A 21,476-nucleotide genomic window follows, 5' to 3' on the forward strand; every position below is an offset into this window, starting at 1 on the left:
ATATCCTCTCGACCCTCCTGAGGTCATTAGCAGGTCTTACATGGCAATCCACTCCAGTGTCCCAATTTCCATAAGCCTTCAGACACTTGCCTCTTTGTGATATAACAAGGAAATTCTGGCATCTCCACGTCATTTCATATGGACACCCCCTTTGGATGCCTGTTTATGTCAACCATTGGTGGAAACTGTTAAAGCTATTTCCAGCCCCCTAATCTAAAACATTGGTTGGAGAATCTGCGCTTAGTGGCCCATATCAATACATTTAGCCTGGTCCAATTTCTATTCATTCCATCTTGATCTCACATACTTAAGAGCCATTCCCACATGTGTTGCCCAGGTTTCTGTTGGTGTAAATTGGCAAGATCATGCCGTTCTTTGAGGGCATCTCACTCTCTCTCTCTCTCTGTGCCTCCCCATCCTGGGGCCTGCTGGGACTTAAGTCCAGGTGTAGGTCCAGATGCAGTGAGAGGTGGTGAGGGTGTGTCTGGGGAAGGCTCAGCAGGACCAAGTGGGGCAACCACCTGGGTGGCTCAGACACGTTCTTCAGACTGGGTTAGCCTCTTTAGCAGGAGGGGAAGGAGGGCTTCTTCTGGCAAAGAAAGGTTGGTGGAACGGAGGGGTTCAGTGTCCCAACTTCCTTAGGACCTACCCATGTATCTCTTTCCCAGTTTCCAGTGTTCCGTCCCTCCCAAATAATGCCCTAAAGACCCTGTGAAGCTGGGGATTCCGATGGCATCGCTGCAGTCACACAAGGTTATACTGCAGGTTTAGTGCTCAGAGTGAGTCTGAGACATAGGAGCAGTACTTTGTGGAGTGGTTAAGCATAAAGGCAAATAAGGTTTTTAATTCATAGATTTTATTTCTTAGAGAATGTTAGATTTACATAAAGTTTGAGCAGAGAAAGTCTTGACACTTTGCACATACTCCCTTATCCCCACCTCCCCAAAGATTTCTCTGTTATTAACACCTTGGCTTGATGTGGTATATTAGTTGCAGTTGATGAGTTAATACTGATACATTGTAATTAACTAACGCCCATAGTTTACATTAATGTTAGCTTTTTTTGGTCCACTCCATGGGTTTGCACAAATGTACAATGACATGTGTCCATCCCTACACAATCATACAGAGTACTTTCACTGCCCTAAAAGTCTTCAGTGCGTCCCCATTCATCCCTCCCCCTAATCATCCGACCACATATCTTTTTACTGTGTCCCGTGGTTTTGCCTTTTCCAGAATTTCATGGAGTTAGACTTATACAATATATAGGCCTTTTCAGACTGGCTTCTTTCACTTAGTGATATGCATTTAAGGTTCCTCCGTGTACCTCTATTTTCATGACTTGATAGCTCATTTCTTTTTAGTGCTGAATAATATTCCACTGTCCGGAGGTACGACTGTTTATTTATCCATTTGCCTACTTAAAGGCATCTTGCTTGCTCTACCCAGTCCTCCTCTAGGTCACCCAATACTGTTCTAGATCACCCAGTCCTGTCCTAGATCACTCGGTCTTGCCCTAGGATACCAAGTTCTGTCCTAGGTCACCTGGTCCTGTCTTAGATCACTGGGTCCTGTCCTAAATCACTTGGCCCTGCCCTGGATCACCTGGTCCTGCCCTAGATCACCTGGTCCTGCCCTAGGATACCCAGTCCTGTCCTAGGTCACCAAGTCCTGCCCTAGATCACTTGGTTCTACCCTAGGACACCCACTTTTGCCCTATGACACTTAGTCCTACCCTGTGACATCCATCTTGCTCTAGAAACCGCCCCCTACCCCCAGCTCTAAGTTAATTCCCTCTGGCTGGTCCTGGAGCAGGCTGTGTGAGTCTCTTGGGAGCCACCTGGTGCTTCCCACCCAAGCTGGGAGATGTCTGGTAGGTGTGGGGTTCTGTCTTGGGGGGTCACCTCTGCTGCTGCTGGCTGTTTGCTGCTTAGTCACAAGAGGGCACGTTAAAGTGATGGAGAGGCTCATGGATGTACCCTTCAAATAGCTTGTACTTACAATGGCCCCCTTTTGGGTCTGACCTTTCCTGTGACTGGGCACTCCTGGCCTCATCTCGGCCCCACACCAGCCATGGCCTGCGACTCTGGACGTGGACAAGAGTAGCCTCCCTGAGGGAGGCGGGAGTGGCTCTTCTCTTCCCCACCTCGCTCCGTGCTTGCCCCCTCAGCACATGGCCCGTATACAGCCGATCTTTCTGACCGCTTGTGAGCCCTGGGATGAGCTCTTACTGCCCCCGTGTCTCTGGTGCACATTCTCAAAGATAAGGGCCTCTTCTTGGAGCCAGGGGGTCACGCCGGCCACATGGTGCAAGCAGTCCCCCTCCCTGAGTCCCAGCCTGCCACAGGCTTTGCCGAGGGTCAGCTCAGCCGCATCACAGACAACAGGACACAAGTGCTGTGGCCGCACAGCTGAGCCTCCTAGCTCGGCTCTGCCCTGGGACTGCTTTCCAGGGTGCCCTTTGGCCCCTGATCTGTGATCCGTGACCTCTCTTTCCTGGGGCTGTTGGCTTTCTCAGGCTAGGGAAAACTCATCCTCAAAACTTGGAACAGGCAGATTCCTGGGCCCGTTCCAGTGGTTCCAACAAGGACTGTGGAGCAGCACCTGGGAATCTGTGTCTTCAGTAAGCATGGGAGAAACACTAAGACCGGAGGGCCCTTTGGTGTGTCTCAGCCCTGCGCCTGTAACCGCATCTGAGGGCTCGTGCTGCTGGCCCTGCCACAGGCAGGGAAGACTCATGTTACCTCAGCTGCTAAGTTTACAGTTGGGTGATTTTGGCATATTTTGATTCTGGACAGTATGGCTGCCCCTCTGGGTGTGGGCTGCAGTACCTTCACTCCCATCAACACATGTACACACATGCACACATCCATGTACACACACACACACACACATGTGAGCACACAGAAGCGCACACATGAGCATACACAAACACGCACATACACGTCCATGCACACGTGTGAGCACACACAAACACGCACATGCACATGTCCGTGTACACACATATGTGAGCGCATGCACAAGCACGCATGTGTATAGGTACACACATGAGCACACACATGTTCACGTGTGAGCACACACAGAAGCATGTAATACATGTCCACGTACACACACGCACATGAGCACATACAAGCATGCACATACATGCCCACTTACACGCACGTGTGAGCACACACAAGCATGCACACACATCCATGTACATGCACATGCGTGAGCACACATGCACACGTGTGAGTACATGCACACATGTGAGCACACAAACATGCACATTCACCCACACACATACACTCACACGCACACATCCATGTGCACACACATGCGCGAGCACACACACACATGCACACATCCATGTACATGCACACACGTGAACACACAAGCACACATACACACCCACGCACGAGCACACAAACACATGCATACACGTCCATGTACATACACACATGTGAGCACACACAAACATGCACATACACATGCACACGTCTGTGTACACACATATGTGAGCACACAAACACACACACATGTCCACATACGTGTGAGCACACACAACCACGCACATACACTTCCACACTTCCACATGTGAGCTCACACATGCACACGTGTGAGTACATGCACACACACAAGCACACACACAAACGCACACACATGCACTCACATGCATGTCCATGTACACACACATGCGTGATCACACACACATGCACTCGCACACATCCATGTACACTCACACGCGTGAGCACACACACTACCACACACATACACATGCACACACCCATGTATATTCACACATGAGGACACACACAAACACGCACATTCACACACATGCACTGACACACATCCATGTACACACATGCTTGAGCACACGCAAGCACACACATGTCCATTTACACACGACTGAGTGCACACACAAATACACACGTACACATGTGCACACACATGAGCACACACAGAAACACACACACACACATAAAAACACATGAACACATGTATGTGTCCACACCACTTTGGGGTCCTCCATCTGACACTTGTTTCCAACAGTGCCATGTAATCCAGAACTTTTTCTCAGATATTTTCAGTCTGTTATCTAGTTTCTTCCTCAGTTGTCCTTTGGATGTTTTGGGTTTTTCACCTTGGTCATGCAAAGCTCAATACCATAATAACATCCTGGAGGTGTTGGGAGTGTATGTCTTACTCTAGGAAAAGAATCTCTAATCCTGCTGGTGTACTGAACTTGGTTAGCCTGATATGAGATGGTTTTGGGGAAGGGAGCTTCTTCAGAATCCCTTAAAACCATTCTATCCAGGTAGCTGCATTTGAAGTACAGCAGGTTGTGTGTTTCCGTACATCAAGGCTGCTTCTTGGCCATATGGTTGCTGGTCTCATTGACAGCTGCTTGCACCGCCATTCAGGAGACTTCCTCATGAAGAAAGAAGGGAAAATGCGCTTTAATTGTGCAACTTTCTTTTCCAACGTAAATATATACATCAAGGAAAAAAACGTGTTCACTTTCTATTTACCATTCTTGTGTCCTACAAGAAGAACGCTCCTCATTGTTCTCCTGTGTATTAAATTTTTAAAAAATACATTTCACTTCTTCTGACAAGCCATTAAAATTCAGCATTTAAATGTCACTCGTTGGCACATAATTTGCTGTCATGAAAACAACTATGGATTTATTTCTTGGCAAGAGTCTCCTGTTGTATTGAGCTGTATGTCAAAACCAAAAGCAAAAAAGCAAAGTTAAAAAAAAAAAACAAACTCTAACACAGTTTTATAATTCCTTAAAAGAGAATGAAAAGAAATCATCTAATGCTATGGAATGGAACAGAACACCAATATGGGCTGCAGTGATCTCCAGATGTGATGGCCTTCTGCACAGGGGTGGGCTGTGGGCTCTGTGTTATGTCCCCTGCTATGCCAAGATGCTCTGTGCAGTGGGACACGTAAACCTAGCTTTGCTTCCTTCATGCTCTTCCTCGGTCATTCTCTTTGCTTGCAGTCAATCTCCACTTACCTGCCTTCCCTTGTTAGGAAATCCCCTCATGCTCCTGGAAATTGGAGTCATTCCTTTTTGCTGAGGTCCAGCGGAGGCCCACTACCCCTCCGAGTTCCAGGCAGATTCGTGCTGTGGGGTGGAGAGACGGAGAGGTGCACGTGGAGGGCACGTACAGTCACAGTGATGATGCTTGTCCTTCTCAGGATTTTCATTATATACAGTTGGACATTCACACGTGGTGGGAACCTGGTGGAGGGGCCACTGAGGGTGAGTGGTGATTGGAGGGGGTGGGGAGGCCATGAGGGGGTCGGTAGGCAGGGCAGCAGTCACACCTCAGGCCCAGAACATAAAGAGTGCTCGTGAATTGGTGAGAAATACAGCCCGCTCAGCCTCACAAGAAATTAGAAAAATGGAAGTTAAAATCACAAGAGGTTATTTCATTAGCTATAAGATGGCAAAAACGAAAGAATACGACATTCCCAAGTATTGACTTGAGTCTGGGGCAAATTGAAAATTCCAAAATTCCAACCATTTTGGAAGCTGTTTTGGCAACAAAAAACTGGGTTAAGTGAATATCCAAATCACAGCTCTCCACTGCTGGTTATGGACTCCAGACTGTATATCTGTGCTCCGTCTACTAGGCATTGCTACATCTGTGGTAATGAAAACCAATGGAAGTAAGCTAAACCTCCATTAGCCAGGAAGAGATTCAACGCTATATGTAACCAGGGTCAACAAACTGGAGGCACGTGTATCAACATGCCTGCGTCTCACAAACACGTTGAGCAAATAAAGCGAGGTCGTACAGAATATGCAGAGTCTGAGACCGTGAACATGTAAGAGGAGGACTGTACTGTCTCCTGGTTAGGAGAACTCACACAGTGCACGTGGAGTGGGGAATACAGGACGTCGAACACAACGTGAGGATAGTGGTCACCTCTGGAGTCAGGCAGAGTGAGCTGCAGTCGGGGGCAGGGGGCTCCGATGCAGCGTTGTATGTTGTGTGTCTTACGTAAGACAGTGGTGAGTGCAGTCCGTTTATCAGATGGTTTTATTCCTTTTTGTATGCATGAACCATTTTGTGACACGGTAAATAATAGAAAAGCCAACAGTGTAAACACAGGGCAGTTTAAGAAGGGACTAATGAAGAAAAGAGCAGAAAATAAGGAGTAGTGAAAAAGAAATAATGAAAACAGCAAGAACAAATGAAAAACCCAGTTCTTTGAAAAGACATATAAACCAGAGAGACTTCTGTTTGGCCAGCAACAGTACTGCAAAGGAATAAATACACAACACTTGGGAAAAGGGAGCATCACTACAGATAAGCAGACTTTAAACATCGCAAGAGAATACCATCAACAGCCTTGTTCTAAGGAATGTGAAAGGGCAATTAAAAAGAACTATAAACCATAAGAGTGATGCAGAATGCTATAGAACACTTGAATACGCCTGTCGTATACGTAAAAAGTCGCATACCTACATTTTCAAAAAGTTGGTTTTGTAAATTCAGTGAGCATTGTCTATATCCATAGTGGGGTATCCACGCTGTTCACAAAGTGTCTCTCGTGGCGCTCTCCCAAACATAGCACGAGCCATATGCAGCGATGAGGGCACACAGCTGTGGAAATACGTGGTCACAGAGCTTGTGTGACTTTGAACCTGGCACATGCAGTATGTACACATCGCAGCCCAAACTTTGCAAAAGACTTTGTGTGACTAAACATTGACCATCACCTTCTGTTTGCCAAGAATCCTCCTGAACCGCATTTTCTTTCCAAGTCCGTATTTGCTTGTAACATCTCCTCCTTGGCTCAAAAGCACCCCTTCTCGCTGGTGAGTTTTGCAATCAAAGGAGAGACGAGAGGTCTTAATTAAAGGAAAACCCTTTCTGCGACAAACATTTTCTCTCTAAAGAAGGAGAAAGAATAGTCAAAGTGGGCTTGCAGTGTGTGGGCTGAGGGTTGCCGAACTACAAGGAAACATGGTATGAAATGAGCGGACTAGCAACGTCATTCACGTCGCAAAGGGGGCTTCTCTGCCTTCCTAAAGCATTCTTGGCACATTTCCTTTGAACAAAGAGCTCCCCTGGTACATTTCAGAATTGGTTTCCAGATTATTGACATCAGGACAGACACATGAAAGCCAAAGAGTTAGTTCTAACTCTTCTAAATGTTGATTGGTCTGAAATTAGGCGAAAATAGTCCTGTAGTTTAGAACAGCAAATACGATCAATTTTAAAGCTTTATTTTTCCACAGCTCTTCAGAGCCGTGATACCAGAAACGGCATAGTTTGTGTCTGTTCCTCTAAGAACTCCATTCTGAGAGAATCAGTCTTACTCTGCACACTGCATTTTCACCATTATCTCTTAAGGAACAGAATGACCAGGAAATATATGTCTTTGGGGGAAAGGATCTCATATTTTCTATGATATTCAAGGACTTTCAGAACTTCTGGCCAAGGACAGGGACTTCTGGCCACACTCACTGGACCCTCTGGCCACCTCACTGCCTGTGCCCGGCTCTCAGTGTCGTGTCCAGGAAGCTACCACCCTCCCGGGAGCACCAGGGGCCTGGGGGGCCCCGGAGCCTCCGTGCCCACCTACCACACACTGCCCTGCCAGCGGCCTCAAAAGGGTAGACAGCTGGTCATAAGAGGATGGGCCAAGAGGGTTTAGACTGACACAAATTGATCTTTCCGTGTATGTAACTATCGAGTCACGTCAGCCATGGGATCTGATAGTGTGCAGAAGAGAGCTGCAAGATGATGGTTTGATAACTGGCACCAGATACAGCAAACACCCGTGGAAGTGTGGAAGTTTGGTGCAAGTGTGGTGAAGTGCAAAGTGAGGCAGGGTTTAGTGGACACACATCCCAGCTCTCGGCAAGGCGAGCAAATCACACGGAGGGAAGTGGAAGCCGCCAAGCTCTGCGTCCCTTCAGCCTTGGGCTTCTCCCCTCCTTCCTCCGCTGGAATCACCCCCCTCACCAGTTCCTCTGCTGATTCTCCACTCCAGTCCGCCTCCCCTGTCCTGTTGAGTGGCACGCCTCCTGTGGCTCATCTAGACACATTTCTTTCAGGAACTGACGGCAGACCATCGCATGACTGATTCTCAAGGCAGGATAGAGGCAGAAAACAGAACTCTGTCTTCTCGAGCTGGGATGCACTTAGCTGACACCAGAGTGAACCTTTAATTTACATGAAAGACTACAAATATGGGAACGAGAAATGAAAACTAAGACTTGTCACTTAGGGGGCAAACCAAAGTCATTCTTTATATGCATTTGAGAATCGAATTGTTGTCTTTTAGAAGATGCTTACATGTCAAGAAATGTTGGCACAATATATGCTACCCCTATGATTAAAAGGTAGGTTTCTTAACTTTGAACACTGTAAAAGCTTGCATTTTTTTCTCATGTGAACTACAGATTTTGCCTTTTAATTTTAAGTGTGAAGTCAGGTAGACTTCATCCCTTTTAAAACTTGGAAAGCTGAAGGCTTGATTTAGGTTGCCACATCCAGAGGCTGGCTGGCACCTGCTTTTGAGCACCTTGCACTCTGGAGCGGGGACCATCATTGCTTCCTGGAGGCTTCGTTTCCGATGTGCCAGAGTCTTCTCCCTCGGGAGAGTTAGGTGTACCTGCAGGAGAGCAGTTGAGGCCTGTGAGACCTGGACGGTTCCCAGATGGCACAGAACACCTTGCATTTCTTTGCATTTCTGAAAGAAGCAGGAAGGTGGGGGTAGGGGGCAGGTCCTTTTTTTGGGCTGGAATTTAGAATGAAACCTCACTCAAAGCTGTGTAGGTCACGGGGCCAATCAAGCTTCTGTCCACATTACGGGTTTGTGTGCTACCTGTCTTACCGAATAAAAGTCTTTAGACTCAGGTGGGCAGATAATTACAAATGGATCCTGGACCTCTCATTTTGGAAATAGGTTTTATCATCCTCTTCTTTCTCTCCCTCTTTCATCTCTCTCTTCTTGAGTTAAAACTTTCTTGTGATTTTGTAGGGTTCTGGGGATGTCAGTCGGTCATATGAGTAAACGTCAAAGCTGTATGAAGCAGTCACTTTTATTTGAAGTCAGGAATGGAAGTATAGGGTCAGGAACATTGGTACGTGTTTTCAATACTGTTGTTAGTCCTCTAAAGAGTTGTTACAAGGCAGGAGCCACACACCAGGCAGCAGTGGCACTGACGTTCTCGGCCGTTCTGGGCTGTGTTCTTGCCACAGGACGCGCAGCGAACCTCACGTTTCAAGACAGAGGCAGGTGGATAAACGCCTTTGGGAAAACATTTGAAACCAACCAAAACCAAAATATTCCACCAAAACTAGAGGGGCTCCTAGACCTTAAACAGAGAATAAAAATAAAGCAAAACAAAAACGAATACACTCCCCTCAAGGAAGTGTGGTTCCGTACCACGACTTTGTCTAAATTCTCGAGCACGAAGACAGATGCCATCGATGATACCGAGTAACAGAGCTAGAGCCACTCTAGAGAAAGTTGTGTTGGAGCTCAGGGGGCTGACACTGGGAGCTGCAGTTAGAGAATTCTAGAATGCCACACAAGTGGAACCTGCTACTGGCATGACCCAATGGAACAGAGTGAAGATGAGCCTCTCTCTCTCCTTGTGGCACTGAATACCCCACCTCCCCTCGACCTGGACATGCCTCCTGCTCCTGGGTCAACAAGCCCCGCTCCTGGCCAGGAGTCCCAGACCTTATCCTTCAGTCCTTGGGAATCAGATGCCACTTTCCCCACCTGCTTCACAGGTATTCCCACATCCAGTCAGCCACCATTTATGGAACATTCCCGCTGTTACTAGACACGAGGATGGGTTATCACAGGAGTCGGTAACAGAATGGTCCGGTGCTCCATCGAGCAAAGTGAAACGGGCTCACTAGACAGAGCATTTAAGGGTCAAAGTGGGCTTCTCCGATTGTCACAAATGCATGTTCGTGCCCACCGTTTCCCTGAACACCAGGAACTGGTTCCGGTTAGCTCGTTTCATGTAGCAGACAGCACTGCAGGCTGACCTCCGGCCTCCAAGGTGAATACTCAGTGTCCTTCGGAGGCCAGGGTGAATCCAGCCTTGTTGGCTGTTAACTCCCAGGCTCAGAGCTGGGGTTCTTCACCATCTCCACCCGCCCAAGGGCCAGTGTTGTACAAAGACAGGAAACCAGGTGTGGAGCTAGTGCCCCATTGCTGACGTGGGTGTCAGCATTCCAGTCACCCCGACAGGGGCGTGAAGCCCCTCTTCACATCCTGCAGCTGAATGGAGAGGCCACTGTGGTGTGTGGTGGGGAGGGAATGACAGGCCACAGGAGGAGAAAAAGTGGAGACAGGGCCAGCTCTTGGGGAGGAGCCCCGAGGATGGAAGGAAGGGCCAGGAAGGCACCTGCCAACGAGCAGGCGGCCTCCCTCTCAGAACCGGCTCTGGATGGTGGAGGGGAGTGAGGCTCTCGCTCTGCTTCCTGCGGGGCCCGTGGGGAGGTCAGGAACCGACTGGGCTTTGCCCCTGCTGTCCGGGAGGTGCATGGCAGTCAGCCACTGGCTACTTTTTCTTGCCACCTTTTATTAAGAAGTGACCTTTGGCCCTTGGAGTTTCTCGTTTCACCACAATCGTCCTGTCCCTTCAGTGTGGACATGTTTGCCTAGCAGAAGACTCCCCAGTGCCCTTCTCGTTTGGCCCCATGGGGTCCCCAGTGCCCTTCTCCCCACACAGCCCTGGCAGGGGCGTGATGGCGGGTTGTGCACAGCGGCTGGGGAGTTTCACCAGGCCGCTGGGAATAGCTCACATATTCAGCCGAGAGCAAACGAAACCGGGTGCAAATGGTAAAAATCAGAACAAAAGTAAAATTGAGAGCAGGGCAGGCATTACCGAGATGGCTAGCACTCGCTGGGAGGGCGTTGTCGCCCTCTGGTTATTTGAGTGCGGGGTAACGACAGCCTGTGGGCTGAGGAGGCCGCCGTGGTAACGTGCACAGACGGCGGGTTAGGGACACAAGATGCACATGAGGTGTATCAGAATGGGTTGCATGTTTACACCCTCCTGTTCTCGCCGATGCGGTATTGCCGTATGTGTACAGATGCAGTGGAAGTTTTCAAAATTATTCATGTCTGCGGACGCATAGCCTTTTCCTGCCTGGTCAGGAATATTCTGGCAGAGCAGCAGGATGGCACGTGAGCTCCTGTGGAGGTGTGTGTGTGCAGGGAGAGGCCGGGAATAAGTGAACATTAAGGGGGTGTAAGGGAAAGTCCTCAGGGGAATAGAGAGGAGGGGCAGTGAGAAAGATCTACGAGTTTAAGCAGAGTAGTCACGAGCTCCGAGTTGTCCCATGTGGTCATGAGGAAATGTGTAGACTGTTGGTAATGATTTTCAGTACCATCTGTAGTTTTAGTGATCAAGGGCATGGGCCTGAATTCAAGTCCCTAGTCTTTCCCTTGCTGCCAGCGTGATGTGGGCGGGATCCGGTGCAGCTAGCTGCCCGTGCCTCAGCGTCCCCATTGGCACCGTGGAGTTGTGCAGTTGTGCAGGAAGTGCTAAAGTTGTTGGCTGTTTGTTATTGTTACTCATTTAAAACGTAGCCATTACTGAGCCATGTGGGTTCAGCTTACACGTGGCTCACACACGTGAACAGTGTGCGTTGGACACACCCGTGAATACCGATAAATGGCGTGTACGTGTGTGTCCGTGTCCTGGGGGAGAATCCGAGGATGTCTGTAGTGGAGATACGGTGACCTCAACGTCAGCATGGATCGTCTCTTTGAAGCAGATTTTAAGCATGTAATTGATTAACTTATGACCTGCTTTTCATTTCCTTAAACTAAAAAAATGTTTTACAAGCAGAACACAATCATTTTGAAGAAAATGCCGTCTTTTACAGTAGGCATGTGTTTGCTCCTCTAAGACGTGGAACCAGAGATGAGGACGGTTCTAGGTGGGCGTGTGGAGGCGTTTGGGTCCACGTTCCTCACGGTTTCTGCTTTCGTGGGCATCAGGGAGACTGCTGGGCCGTGGGCCGCGGCTTTGCGGGGCTGGGGAGACCGGTAACCAGCCACGCTGTGGGCCGCGGTGCTGCCCATGACTGTCCGGGGCCCGCGGGGGACGGAGATGGGGGGGAAGCTGGTCTCCACACTCAGCCGTTGCTCTCCTCTTGCCTCGGAGTCTGGGTGACCGGCTTGAGATGACTCTTAATTTTCCCGAATGGGGACTTGCTTTCCTGCTGTGGGTGCTGCCTGAGATGCTCGCTTGGTGTCTTGTGGTGAATATAAAATCATAAGCGACATGTGCCACTGTGGTTTCTTTTGTGTATATAGTTGAACGTGCCCCTCAACGGACTGCGTGTCCCCCATTTCTACATTTCAGTGCACTTTCCTCCGAACAGGTGAAGGCCCTGCTGCTGGAGACAGGGGAGAAAGACGCTGACAGTCTGTGTTGTGGCTGCGGAGCTAGTCACCTGTGTCACCGCATCTAATACTCAAAACATCTTCCAAAATAAGCGTCATTATCTCAGCTTTACAGACGTGGCCAGTGAGCCTTAGGAAGTCCTCGTACACCGCCCAAGGCTTTTGCTCTCTACCCCCCCGGATCCGCTCTCTGCCCCACAGCTCACTCTGAAGCCCCACATTGTATTCTCAAAGATGTCTCTTCGCCCTACATTTCACATACAAAATATACCTGTTTCCTCTCGCTTTTGGTAAGTCAGTCACTTTCTCAAGACAACAGAGAAAAACTGGTCACTCAGTTTGTTTTTAGGGTTATGTGTTTATCACGCTAGGTGAGAATTTGTCTAGAAAAGGCGGAAAATGCATCCTGCGGCTTCCTCGGGTAGATGTCTAATTTCTTCCGTTTCACCGCTCTTAAAGAAGGACAGGACCACTCCCGAGGGTAATTGGATTATTAATGACAGGGACTGTATTCACAGGCTCAATCAGACCTTACCCAAGGCTTTTTAGGGAGGAATCCTGAGGCCTCCCTAATCAAAGGCCAGAACCACTTCTCAGAATGCAGCATCCCCTTAACCTTATCCAGAGAGGAACCTCTCACCCTAGACAGATTTCTTACAAGAGGTGAGTTTCTGTGAGGCCACAAAGTCTGGGGGGCGATGGCTGGGTTTTGAGCTGGGAGGCCCAGTGTGGAAAAATGGCCTCTGCCCCCTTTAGCATGTGAACCTGTTAGGGAAGATGTGTCTGCAGGGCCGTCTCAAGAAAACCTGGATTGACTCTGGTTTCATGTGTTATTGATTCATAAGCCTTTATGGAGAGCCGTCTTTGCCAGGAGCCTAGACTGGGGGCACAGCTCCTAAAGGACGCGGTGCCCGGGTGACTGCTCTGGTTCTGGTTCCTGCGTTGCTGTTTGGAGGTACGCGGGGGAATGAAGAGCCAGCACTCCAGGGTCAGAAGAGCTGGGCCCCCTGTTCCCCCCATTCCCCGCTCCTTCCTCTGTCACGTCGGGAGACTCAAAGAGTAAGGGGGATCCTAGGGGATGATGGGCATCGTGGTGCTCTATAAGTTATCCTTCCTGCGCTCGCCGCTCTGCCGGCCTCCAGGGTTGTGGGTGACCCCGCTCTCAGTGAAAGAGCATTACGCATGCACCCCAGCGTTCTCACTGGACTTTAGTGTTTAGGAGTGCGTACGCGCTCATGTTCTATGTGCTTGCAAACCACAGAAAGGTGCAAATGGAAGATGTGATGAAGAGTGCATAGACAGCTCTGAGTGCGGCTGTGTCCCTGCACCAGCGTGCGTGCATTTCTGGGCACTCTGTCCGGGGTCTGGCAGACGCCTGGCCGCAGGACGGCCGGCATGGTGGCTGCTCTGGCCTGCCGTCTTGGCCTCCTGTCTCTCCTTTCACCCCCAGTACGCCTCTGTTTCTCTAATTTGAACTCTCTCTGTAGAAAACACTTCCATTGTTCCACGTTTGGGAAAATTTAAAAATTGATATTATAGTCTTCAAAAAGAAAGAGGTTTGTGATTTTTCTCTTGTTAAGTTAATGAACTGGCTTGGAGAATCTAGGAAGGTGGAAAAAGCCAAAGGCCGCGTCTGAGCCTCCGTGTGGGCGTCCTTCACCGCTCTTCCTCCTTTGTCATTCCAGGCTCCTTTCATCTCCTGCTTCTCTTTTTATCTGCTCTGTTCTCTCTATAAACCCTGCTCTTTCTCCCTTTATCTCAATACCATAATGAAAGGCCTTCAAAGACCGAGTTTCAAAAAACATCCCCCAGAGAGGGCCAATTAAATACATAAAGACGGTTTGTGTGTAAAGACTGGAGTTTTCATGGGTATGAGATTATCTTGAATTTCCAGGTGGAGGGCGGAAGCTGGGTCCTGCCCTCTCCTTCCTGTCTCGTGCTCGGCAGACTGTCAGAGCACCGTGGGCCCCTGGGGACCCTGTTGCACCCGGGGCCTCTGACAGCAGGCCTCCCCCTCCTTCTGAGCAGTGGCTTTCTTAAGCTGTCACTTGGCAGGTTTTAGGAGAGTGCTGCCTCCCTCAGCCTGGGCTTCTGCATACAAGAGCTCCAGCTTCTGTCCGCGTCCCGGCGTTGGGGACAGGAGGGAAAACCAAACGTGTGGGAGGCTGCGGATTTAGATCTGCCGTGTTCTAGTTGTGATGGCACCTGTGTACTCATGCAGTCTGTACACAAAGTATTGGATAAACAAATCAAAGCCTGAAACAAGGTCAGCTACTTGAGAACAATTGGTTCTTAAGGATCTTGGGCAGTTCAGGAGCCGTGGTGGAACAGTCAGGTCATGCCAAGGTTTGTAGAGCCGGGTACACTCAGTGAGGTCAAGCTCACACATCAGCTCAGATCAGGAAGTGAGCGGTATGGTATTGCTTATCCATCACATTGATTATTTTTCAATGCTGTGATTGGACCTTGGCCCTCTGTCTTCCAGAGGAGATGGGAGGTCGCCCAGGAGGAGGCAGGTGGTTCCTGCTCTCAGTTTCCACTGTTTGGTTGGTGAGAAATTGCACTCTGGAAGGATGTTCCCTTGTTTTTCTGGGATCACCACACGGGGAGGCTCGAGGAGCCGGTGTGGGCGCCATCCTCCCCAGGGCCTCCTCGGGCCGCCCGGGTGCACGTTGTGCGGGGTGACGCCTCTGAGTGTGACATACGTCTGTCTCTGGGTAACACCCGGGCAGAGATTCGACCTTCCTTTTACTTTACTGAACGTGCAGGGGATGCTCTCCTCACACAGGTGCTTCCCCTCCGGCGCTCTCTTCCTGGGAAGGGTTGCGGGCTGGACGCCATCCAAGGCCTGCGGTGCACTGAAGCTTCTCCTTGTCGGAGAAGGAGCGCTGGGTGAGAGGGAAGGGCAGGGGGCTTCCGCCCAGCTCTGTGGTGAAGGAAGCGGCCACCCAGCCAGCTTCATCCAGCCATTGTCCTTGTGTGTGCGTGAGCCCCCGTCAGGGCTTGAATGGGTGTGTGGTGAGGCCTGGGCGCTCCTTTGCCCATAGGTCAGGGAGGACAAGACATGTGGGTGCCAGGAAGGGCAAAACATTGGCGGGGGTGGGGAGTGGATCACTTTCTTTCTTTTTTCCAATTCAGTTTTGGAGGCAGGACATTCGGGACGAGGAGGGGCTGTTAGACTACCGCATGCGGGCAGTAACAGCCGGTGTGCCGCTGGCTCCAGAGCTGGCCACCACCGTCATGGGAAGTCACGCAAAGGTGTCGTGAGGGTGGTCTGACCGGTCCAGGGGCAAGGAGGTGAGGTGAAACTTGGGACAGCACAGGTACCTCCAGTCAAACCCTGTCACCATCACCCGCTCTTCTCTTGCTGGTGTCCACTGCGGTATTTACCAGATTGAGTTCCTCCAGGCGGTGGACACGAAGCTGTGGGTCTGGGCCGCGCCTGGAGGGAAGGGTACAAATCGGGGCGGGCGCGGAGCTGTGCCTCCTGACCCGTGGCAAGTTCATGGTGCGTGCGGTGGCCCCATCCAGTGGTCAGGGGCACCTCAGTGCACAGATGATGGTCTGAGGGCACTTTTTCGAAGCCATGGCCCCACCTCCTTGACACTCTGTCTTTAAACAAATGTAGACGGACACTGTAGGTGAAGGTGCACGTTCCCGTCCAGCCTGCAGAAGACTGAGGTTTGGGACCTGAGAGGGTCTTCATGTGCACGTGTGTGTGTGTACGTGAGAAAGGACGGGGTGGGGAAGGGGGCTACTCTGGAGGTTTGCTGTGATCCTTACTTGTGGGGACTCAAGAGGGTCAAGCTGGGCGACAGGTGGCGTGTGTCCCGCCACAGCTGGCTGTCCACGCTGTCTCTGGTCTCACAGAAAGACGCTGTGGCCAAGGGCGTCTCAACTCCCAGGTGAAAACACTCCATCCACTGATTCCCTGGAGCTCCAGGAGTGGCTTCGTGTGGGGATTTTGGAAGCTTCACTTTGGCCAGCAGGGGTCGGGTTTGTTAGGAGGAAAGGTCCTGGGATGGCTACACAGGTGGGGAAGGGACCAGGCCTCTGGGAGGGTCTCCTGGGGCCTGGTGGTCAGCGAGGCCTCCAGGAGGGAGCTGTGCCTTCACGGATGGAAGGGGTTTACAGGTGGGAAAGAACCCCAGGGAAGGAAGAAAGCCCGGGTGCAGAGGGAAGAGGGGAGGTGCACCTGGGAACGGACACTGCCCGGTGACACCACGAGCACCTGCAAGGGTGACACCAGCAGAGGCTGGTTCCAGGATTTCAAGGTGAAGGGAAGGATGACAAGCGAAGTGGCGTTTCCTGGAGAGCCAGGTTTGCCCTTCCGAGAACAGCAGACATCCTGGTGCCTTGTCCCCTCTTCTGCAGGGAAGGTCTCTCACGAGGCTGCCCCACCCCTGTCCTCTCTCCTGGGGGTCTGGCCTGGAGGCTGTGCACCGGGCGGTGCCCGAGGCCCGGGCCTGGCACCAAAGAGCAAAAATTACTCATAATTACACGCAATTAGCAATTTTAAATTATTAATGGTGGTGAAAGAATGTGTCTATTCAACAACTAATTTGTCGTAATTTTTAGTAATTGAAAGTAATTTCTAGCAATTAAATCCTAATTTAGTGCATTTTCTGGGTGATGCCCTTATTCAAGGGGTGCGTCTGATTGTACTGTTGGGTGCTTTCTTCCAGGCACTTTGTGCAGTAAACTTTGCTGGGGAGGATATTTGGAGGAACAAAATAACCGAATCCTGGAAGCGCAGCAACAGCAAAGACCCGCACGCAACAGGGGAGCGAACGCCTGTGCCTCCTATTGACGCGGGCCTTCCCAGAGCCACCCCTGCTCGGTCTGCTCAGAGTCAAGTGTAGGGGCTGGATGTTGGGAGGAGACACGGCACGGGCTGGCACTCGGGCGGGAGTCCAGGAGGGGCGTCTGGTCACGGTTCGCTGGAGGCGAGGCCTGGAGCGAGGGCACAAGAGCTGGGTTCTCCTAATTCACAACTTCCTTCAGCTTTCCTAACCCCCACCTCGGGGGTAGGTGTGCCCAGCCGCCCCCAGGAGTTAACCTAATCACGGCGGATTTGCATGTGAAAAGCAGCCTGGAGTCTTTGTCTACTTGAGGAGGGGATCTTATCCCTGATGAAATCTGTCATCTCTTTTGTCAAGTAGCAAATAAATATTCTGACTAAATTCTTCAGAAATGAAACGACTTGGTATATCTGGGAACGTACTTTATTCCCCTTGCAAATTAGTCATTTTAACTATGCATGACTTCTTCCTACCACCCTGGGTAGCAATTGAAACTTGAATGTGGTTACTGCCTTTCCATATTTATTTTCTGTTGGAACCGTGGATCCCGGCAGCTAAAGACACAGAGATGAAAGGCTGGCCGCGGTTACACACGTTTCTGTCATTTTCCTGGGCAAATCCGGACTTCCTGGGCAGTAGCCCCGTTCTGGACCGCGGACTGGGTTACAGACCCTGCCCCTCCCAGTCCTTCAGGCCAGCGAGGTCCTCCTCTGCGCCCCTGGCAGTCAGTGTCACCACTGGCTCGCACCTGTGCTCAGGGCTCTCTCGCGCAGTCTTCCTGGGCCCCGGATCCTTTGCCAAATCGGAAAGCCCTCCCTGCACCTGGGCCTGAGCTCTTCAAGGCCCAAGGCCACCGCTGCTTTGGAAAGTCCATCTCACATGGCTCAGGTGGGGAGTCTCCACCTTCTCAGACCTCGCATCCAATTCATGGCAAATATTTGGTAACGCCTTCTCTCCTATGCTTATATGAAATCAATAAGTGACAGAATTCCCAACACGCAAGAATGTTAAAAAATGAATCTAATGCTATGATATAAAGGACAGTAGGAAGAAAGATGAGTGATGACGAGCAGACACGCATTTTGATATGAGTGTGCCCGGACGGGCCCAGCCGAGGACAGAGTGAGGCGCCTGGTGTAGAGTCTCGGTGGACCGGCAGAGCCAAGTGCAGACTGCATCCCTGTGTGCAGTGGGGTCCAGCACCATTGCTGAGTTGCGATAGGTTCTCGGCCCATGACGGACGGGAGGACGGAGCTCCTTCGGGGGGCTGCAGTCCTGCTCTGAGCTTCCGGACGAGGACTGTGACCCCGGCGGGCACACTGCTTTGGGTCTGTTGGCCCTCCCTCCGGGCCCCCCGTGAGGCCCAGAGAGAAGCCGGCGTGACCCCGTCTTGCCTTCGCTCCGCTCACCGGCTCTGATGCCAGCAGCGCCTACTCTGGTGACTTTTCCAGCTTCCTGGCGGTGTTGGTGATGCCGCCCCACACACGGTGCTGCGGCAGGTTTCACTGAGCAACCCTGTTTAGTACGTTCTGCCCGCAAGAAGGTCCTCCCCCCCCACGGAGGAGCCCACGGTGTTCCCGGATCGTTTGTCAGGGGCAATTCCGCATGGCAGCCTGGGAGCTTTGGCGAGCTCTGACCTTTTCAGCTTGTGTTGATTGGGTCTTTCTGAGTGGAAACAGCAATTGCACCTGCCAACATCTCTTCGGGCAAAGTAGTTAGGAGGATGGAAGGGAAGCAAAGGGCAGGAGGCTCCCTTTCTACAGGTTTAACCACAGAAAGCAAAGGTAATGACTGAGGATCAAGGATCAGTCTGTGCGCTAAACATAAAGAAAAGGAGGAGAGAAGCAGGAAGAGGCAACAGGTCGTTGGGAGAGTTCACAACAATTCCGTGACCCTCTCCACGAATGCCCACCCGGCATTCGCGTCTTTCATTTTTCCAGGTGATGTTTACACACTGCCGGGGTGCGCCTGGCTCAGATTCCTAGCTGCTGTGACAGGCCGGTCCTGGCAAGGGGCCCAACGGACAGTGACCTCCTGATCGCAGGAGTCCTCTTGGTCCTAACTGTGGTTTGGGTTGAGGCATTAAAAACCCTGCCCTTCTCTTCCTCTGCCAGGTGAACAGAGCCTCCACTGGAAGCAGGTCGGATGCTGAGTCACCACCACTGGGAAGGAGGCACCAAGAGCCTTCTGTGCACACAGGTGTGCACGACGGAAAGCTTTGTGGTGTTAAACTGCTCAAGCGTTGGGGTTGATTTGTCACTGTAGCATCACCAACACCTAATAGGGAGGAAATTCACAATCTAGGGGGAAGCTGACATAGATACAAATAATAATGCTGTTGCATGATAATCGGAACAGAAGCTTGGCATTCATGAGGGATAGGTGATTTTTGTGAATGCCAAAATTAACTCTAGAACAGCATATAATCCATTCCTTAATGTGGTTAAAATGTAATTTAAGAAGTTAGAGAAAATTGGAGAGGCACCTGGGTGGCTCAGTTGGTTGAGCGTCTGACCCTTGATTTAGGCTTGGGTCGTGACCCTGAGGTCATGGGGTCAAGCCCTGTATCTGGCTCTGTGATGAGTGTGGAGCCTGCTTAAGATTTCTTTGTCTCTCCCTCTGCTCCTCCCTTACTCATGCTCTCTCTCTTTCTGTGAAAATTTTTAAAAAAGGTTGGGGCACCCGGGTGGCTCAGTTGGTTGGGCGTCCAACTTCGGCTCAGGTCATGATCTTATGGTTCGTGAGTTCGAGCCCCGCGTCGGGCTCTGTGCTGACGTCTCAGAGCCTGGAGCCTACTTTGGATTCTGTGTCTCCCTCTCTCTCTGCCTCTCCCCTGCTCTGCCCCTCCCTGCTTGTGCTCCCCCCCAACCCCCGCCTCTCTCTCAAAAATAAATAAACATTAAAAAATTTTTTTTAAAAAGTCAAGGAAAATTTGAGATGATTTGATGATTCCATACAAATAGGACTAAGGAAGTTACTAAAGATACCAAAGGACATATTGCCACTAAAACGAACCACATGACATTGGTTACATTATTAAGTGACATTAAGTAAATTGCAGGCTGCAGTAACGAGGCAGTGAGCGAGGGGGCGCGGTTTGTTCTCCGTGAGGCAGGTGGAGATAGTGGTGAGGCCTGCCGTGTGGGGGACCCGCCAGCATCCCCAGGAGGCAGGGCAGAGGGCAAGGGAAAGGGGTTGAGGAGTAGACAGCAGAGGTGGGCTGGGAAGAGGCCCCCTCAGGTAGCTGTCTTCACACTCTGGTCGCTCTGCCATCCGAACCTGTGGGGCTTTTCCTGGAGTAGCTTTGGGACGTGGTGGGCGAGGGCTCCCTGTGGAACAGCGCTCAGGGTGGGCCAGCCGGTGATGGCAGGTAGGGGGCATGGGCAGCAGCTGTGTCCTTCGTGGTTACCGTGACTGCTTTCCTCCTGGCCGGCCCTCCCTCCCACCCCGCTGGCTTCGTGCCCCTCTTCATCTGGGTGGACCGCACTGGGCACCGTGTGTTGGATCCCCGTCTTTGTTCAGTGAAGGAAGCCCTGTGAAGGCATGGCTCCCTGTAGAGGGCTCTCGGGGCCCCAGCTGCTCTTTGGGATTTCACCGCGCCTGGCACCCCTTGTTCCTGCACTCAGAGATTTGTATGCTTAGTCGACTCGGCTCGCGTCCAGACTCGGGTTTCACTGGTGGTGTTGCCATGTCAACCACGTGTGCACTGCTTGTAACGTCCCTGAGTTGGGACCAGTACCGGTGGAGGGTGAGAGAGAACACAGCTGGAGTGGGGAACCGCATCTTGACCTGGAACGCACAGATTGTGTGTTTTCTGGGCAAAGCATCTTTGGTATCTTTGGCAAGCAATGTCTAAAATTCATGGTTCCCCGACTCAATGGTTCCCCGACTCAAGGTACTTCTCTACTTCCGACAAAAGCCATTTACAAAATCGGTCAGCAAAGAATTGCACAGTGATCCAAACTATTAAGAACATACCGGCCATTCTCACTCTTGACCCTTGACCCTTGATACCACAGGGTTTGCAAAAAGTGGAGTTTGCCTTGCGCAAACTGAGAAGTGGCCTGAGGAGTGACCCCCAAAGACCCGGATAGGCCCATTCCTGAGGCAGCGATGTTCCTCATGCCTGGTTTTCGTGGGGAACGCTTCCTCGGGCTGGGGATGTATTTCAGCCTAGACCCTTCCCTTTCTTCTCCAGGATTCTTCAGCTCCCCCTGCCAGTTCCTGAGGCAAGTTTTCCCTGCTTGCCTCAGTTTCCTGTACATCCAGCCAGGACTC

The 21,476-nt window shown here is 51.0% G+C and overlaps 1 protein-coding gene across 6 annotated transcripts in view; it reads left to right on the forward strand.

The window, feature by feature from the left end:
- The window catches only part of PTPRN2 (protein tyrosine phosphatase receptor type N2), an 831,667-nt gene that overhangs the window by 237,730 nt on the left and 572,461 nt on the right, over nucleotides 1-21,476 (forward strand). The window contains exon 1 of one of the 6 annotated variants that reach the window (XM_058723629.1): nucleotides 9,638-9,758. The exons of the other annotated variants lie outside the window; for them this stretch is intronic. Coding sequence (XP_058579612.1) covers nucleotides 9,653-9,758 — 106 coding nt within the window. The 5' untranslated portion in view covers nucleotides 9,638-9,652. Of the gene's footprint in view, nucleotides 1-9,637; nucleotides 9,759-21,476 lie in introns of those variants that run through there. 6 annotated transcript variants of the gene reach the window in all.

Source organism: Neofelis nebulosa, chromosome 4, assembly GCF_028018385.1.
Source record: "Neofelis nebulosa isolate mNeoNeb1 chromosome 4, mNeoNeb1.pri, whole genome shotgun sequence".
NCBI lineage: Eukaryota > Metazoa > Chordata > Mammalia > Carnivora > Felidae > Neofelis > Neofelis nebulosa.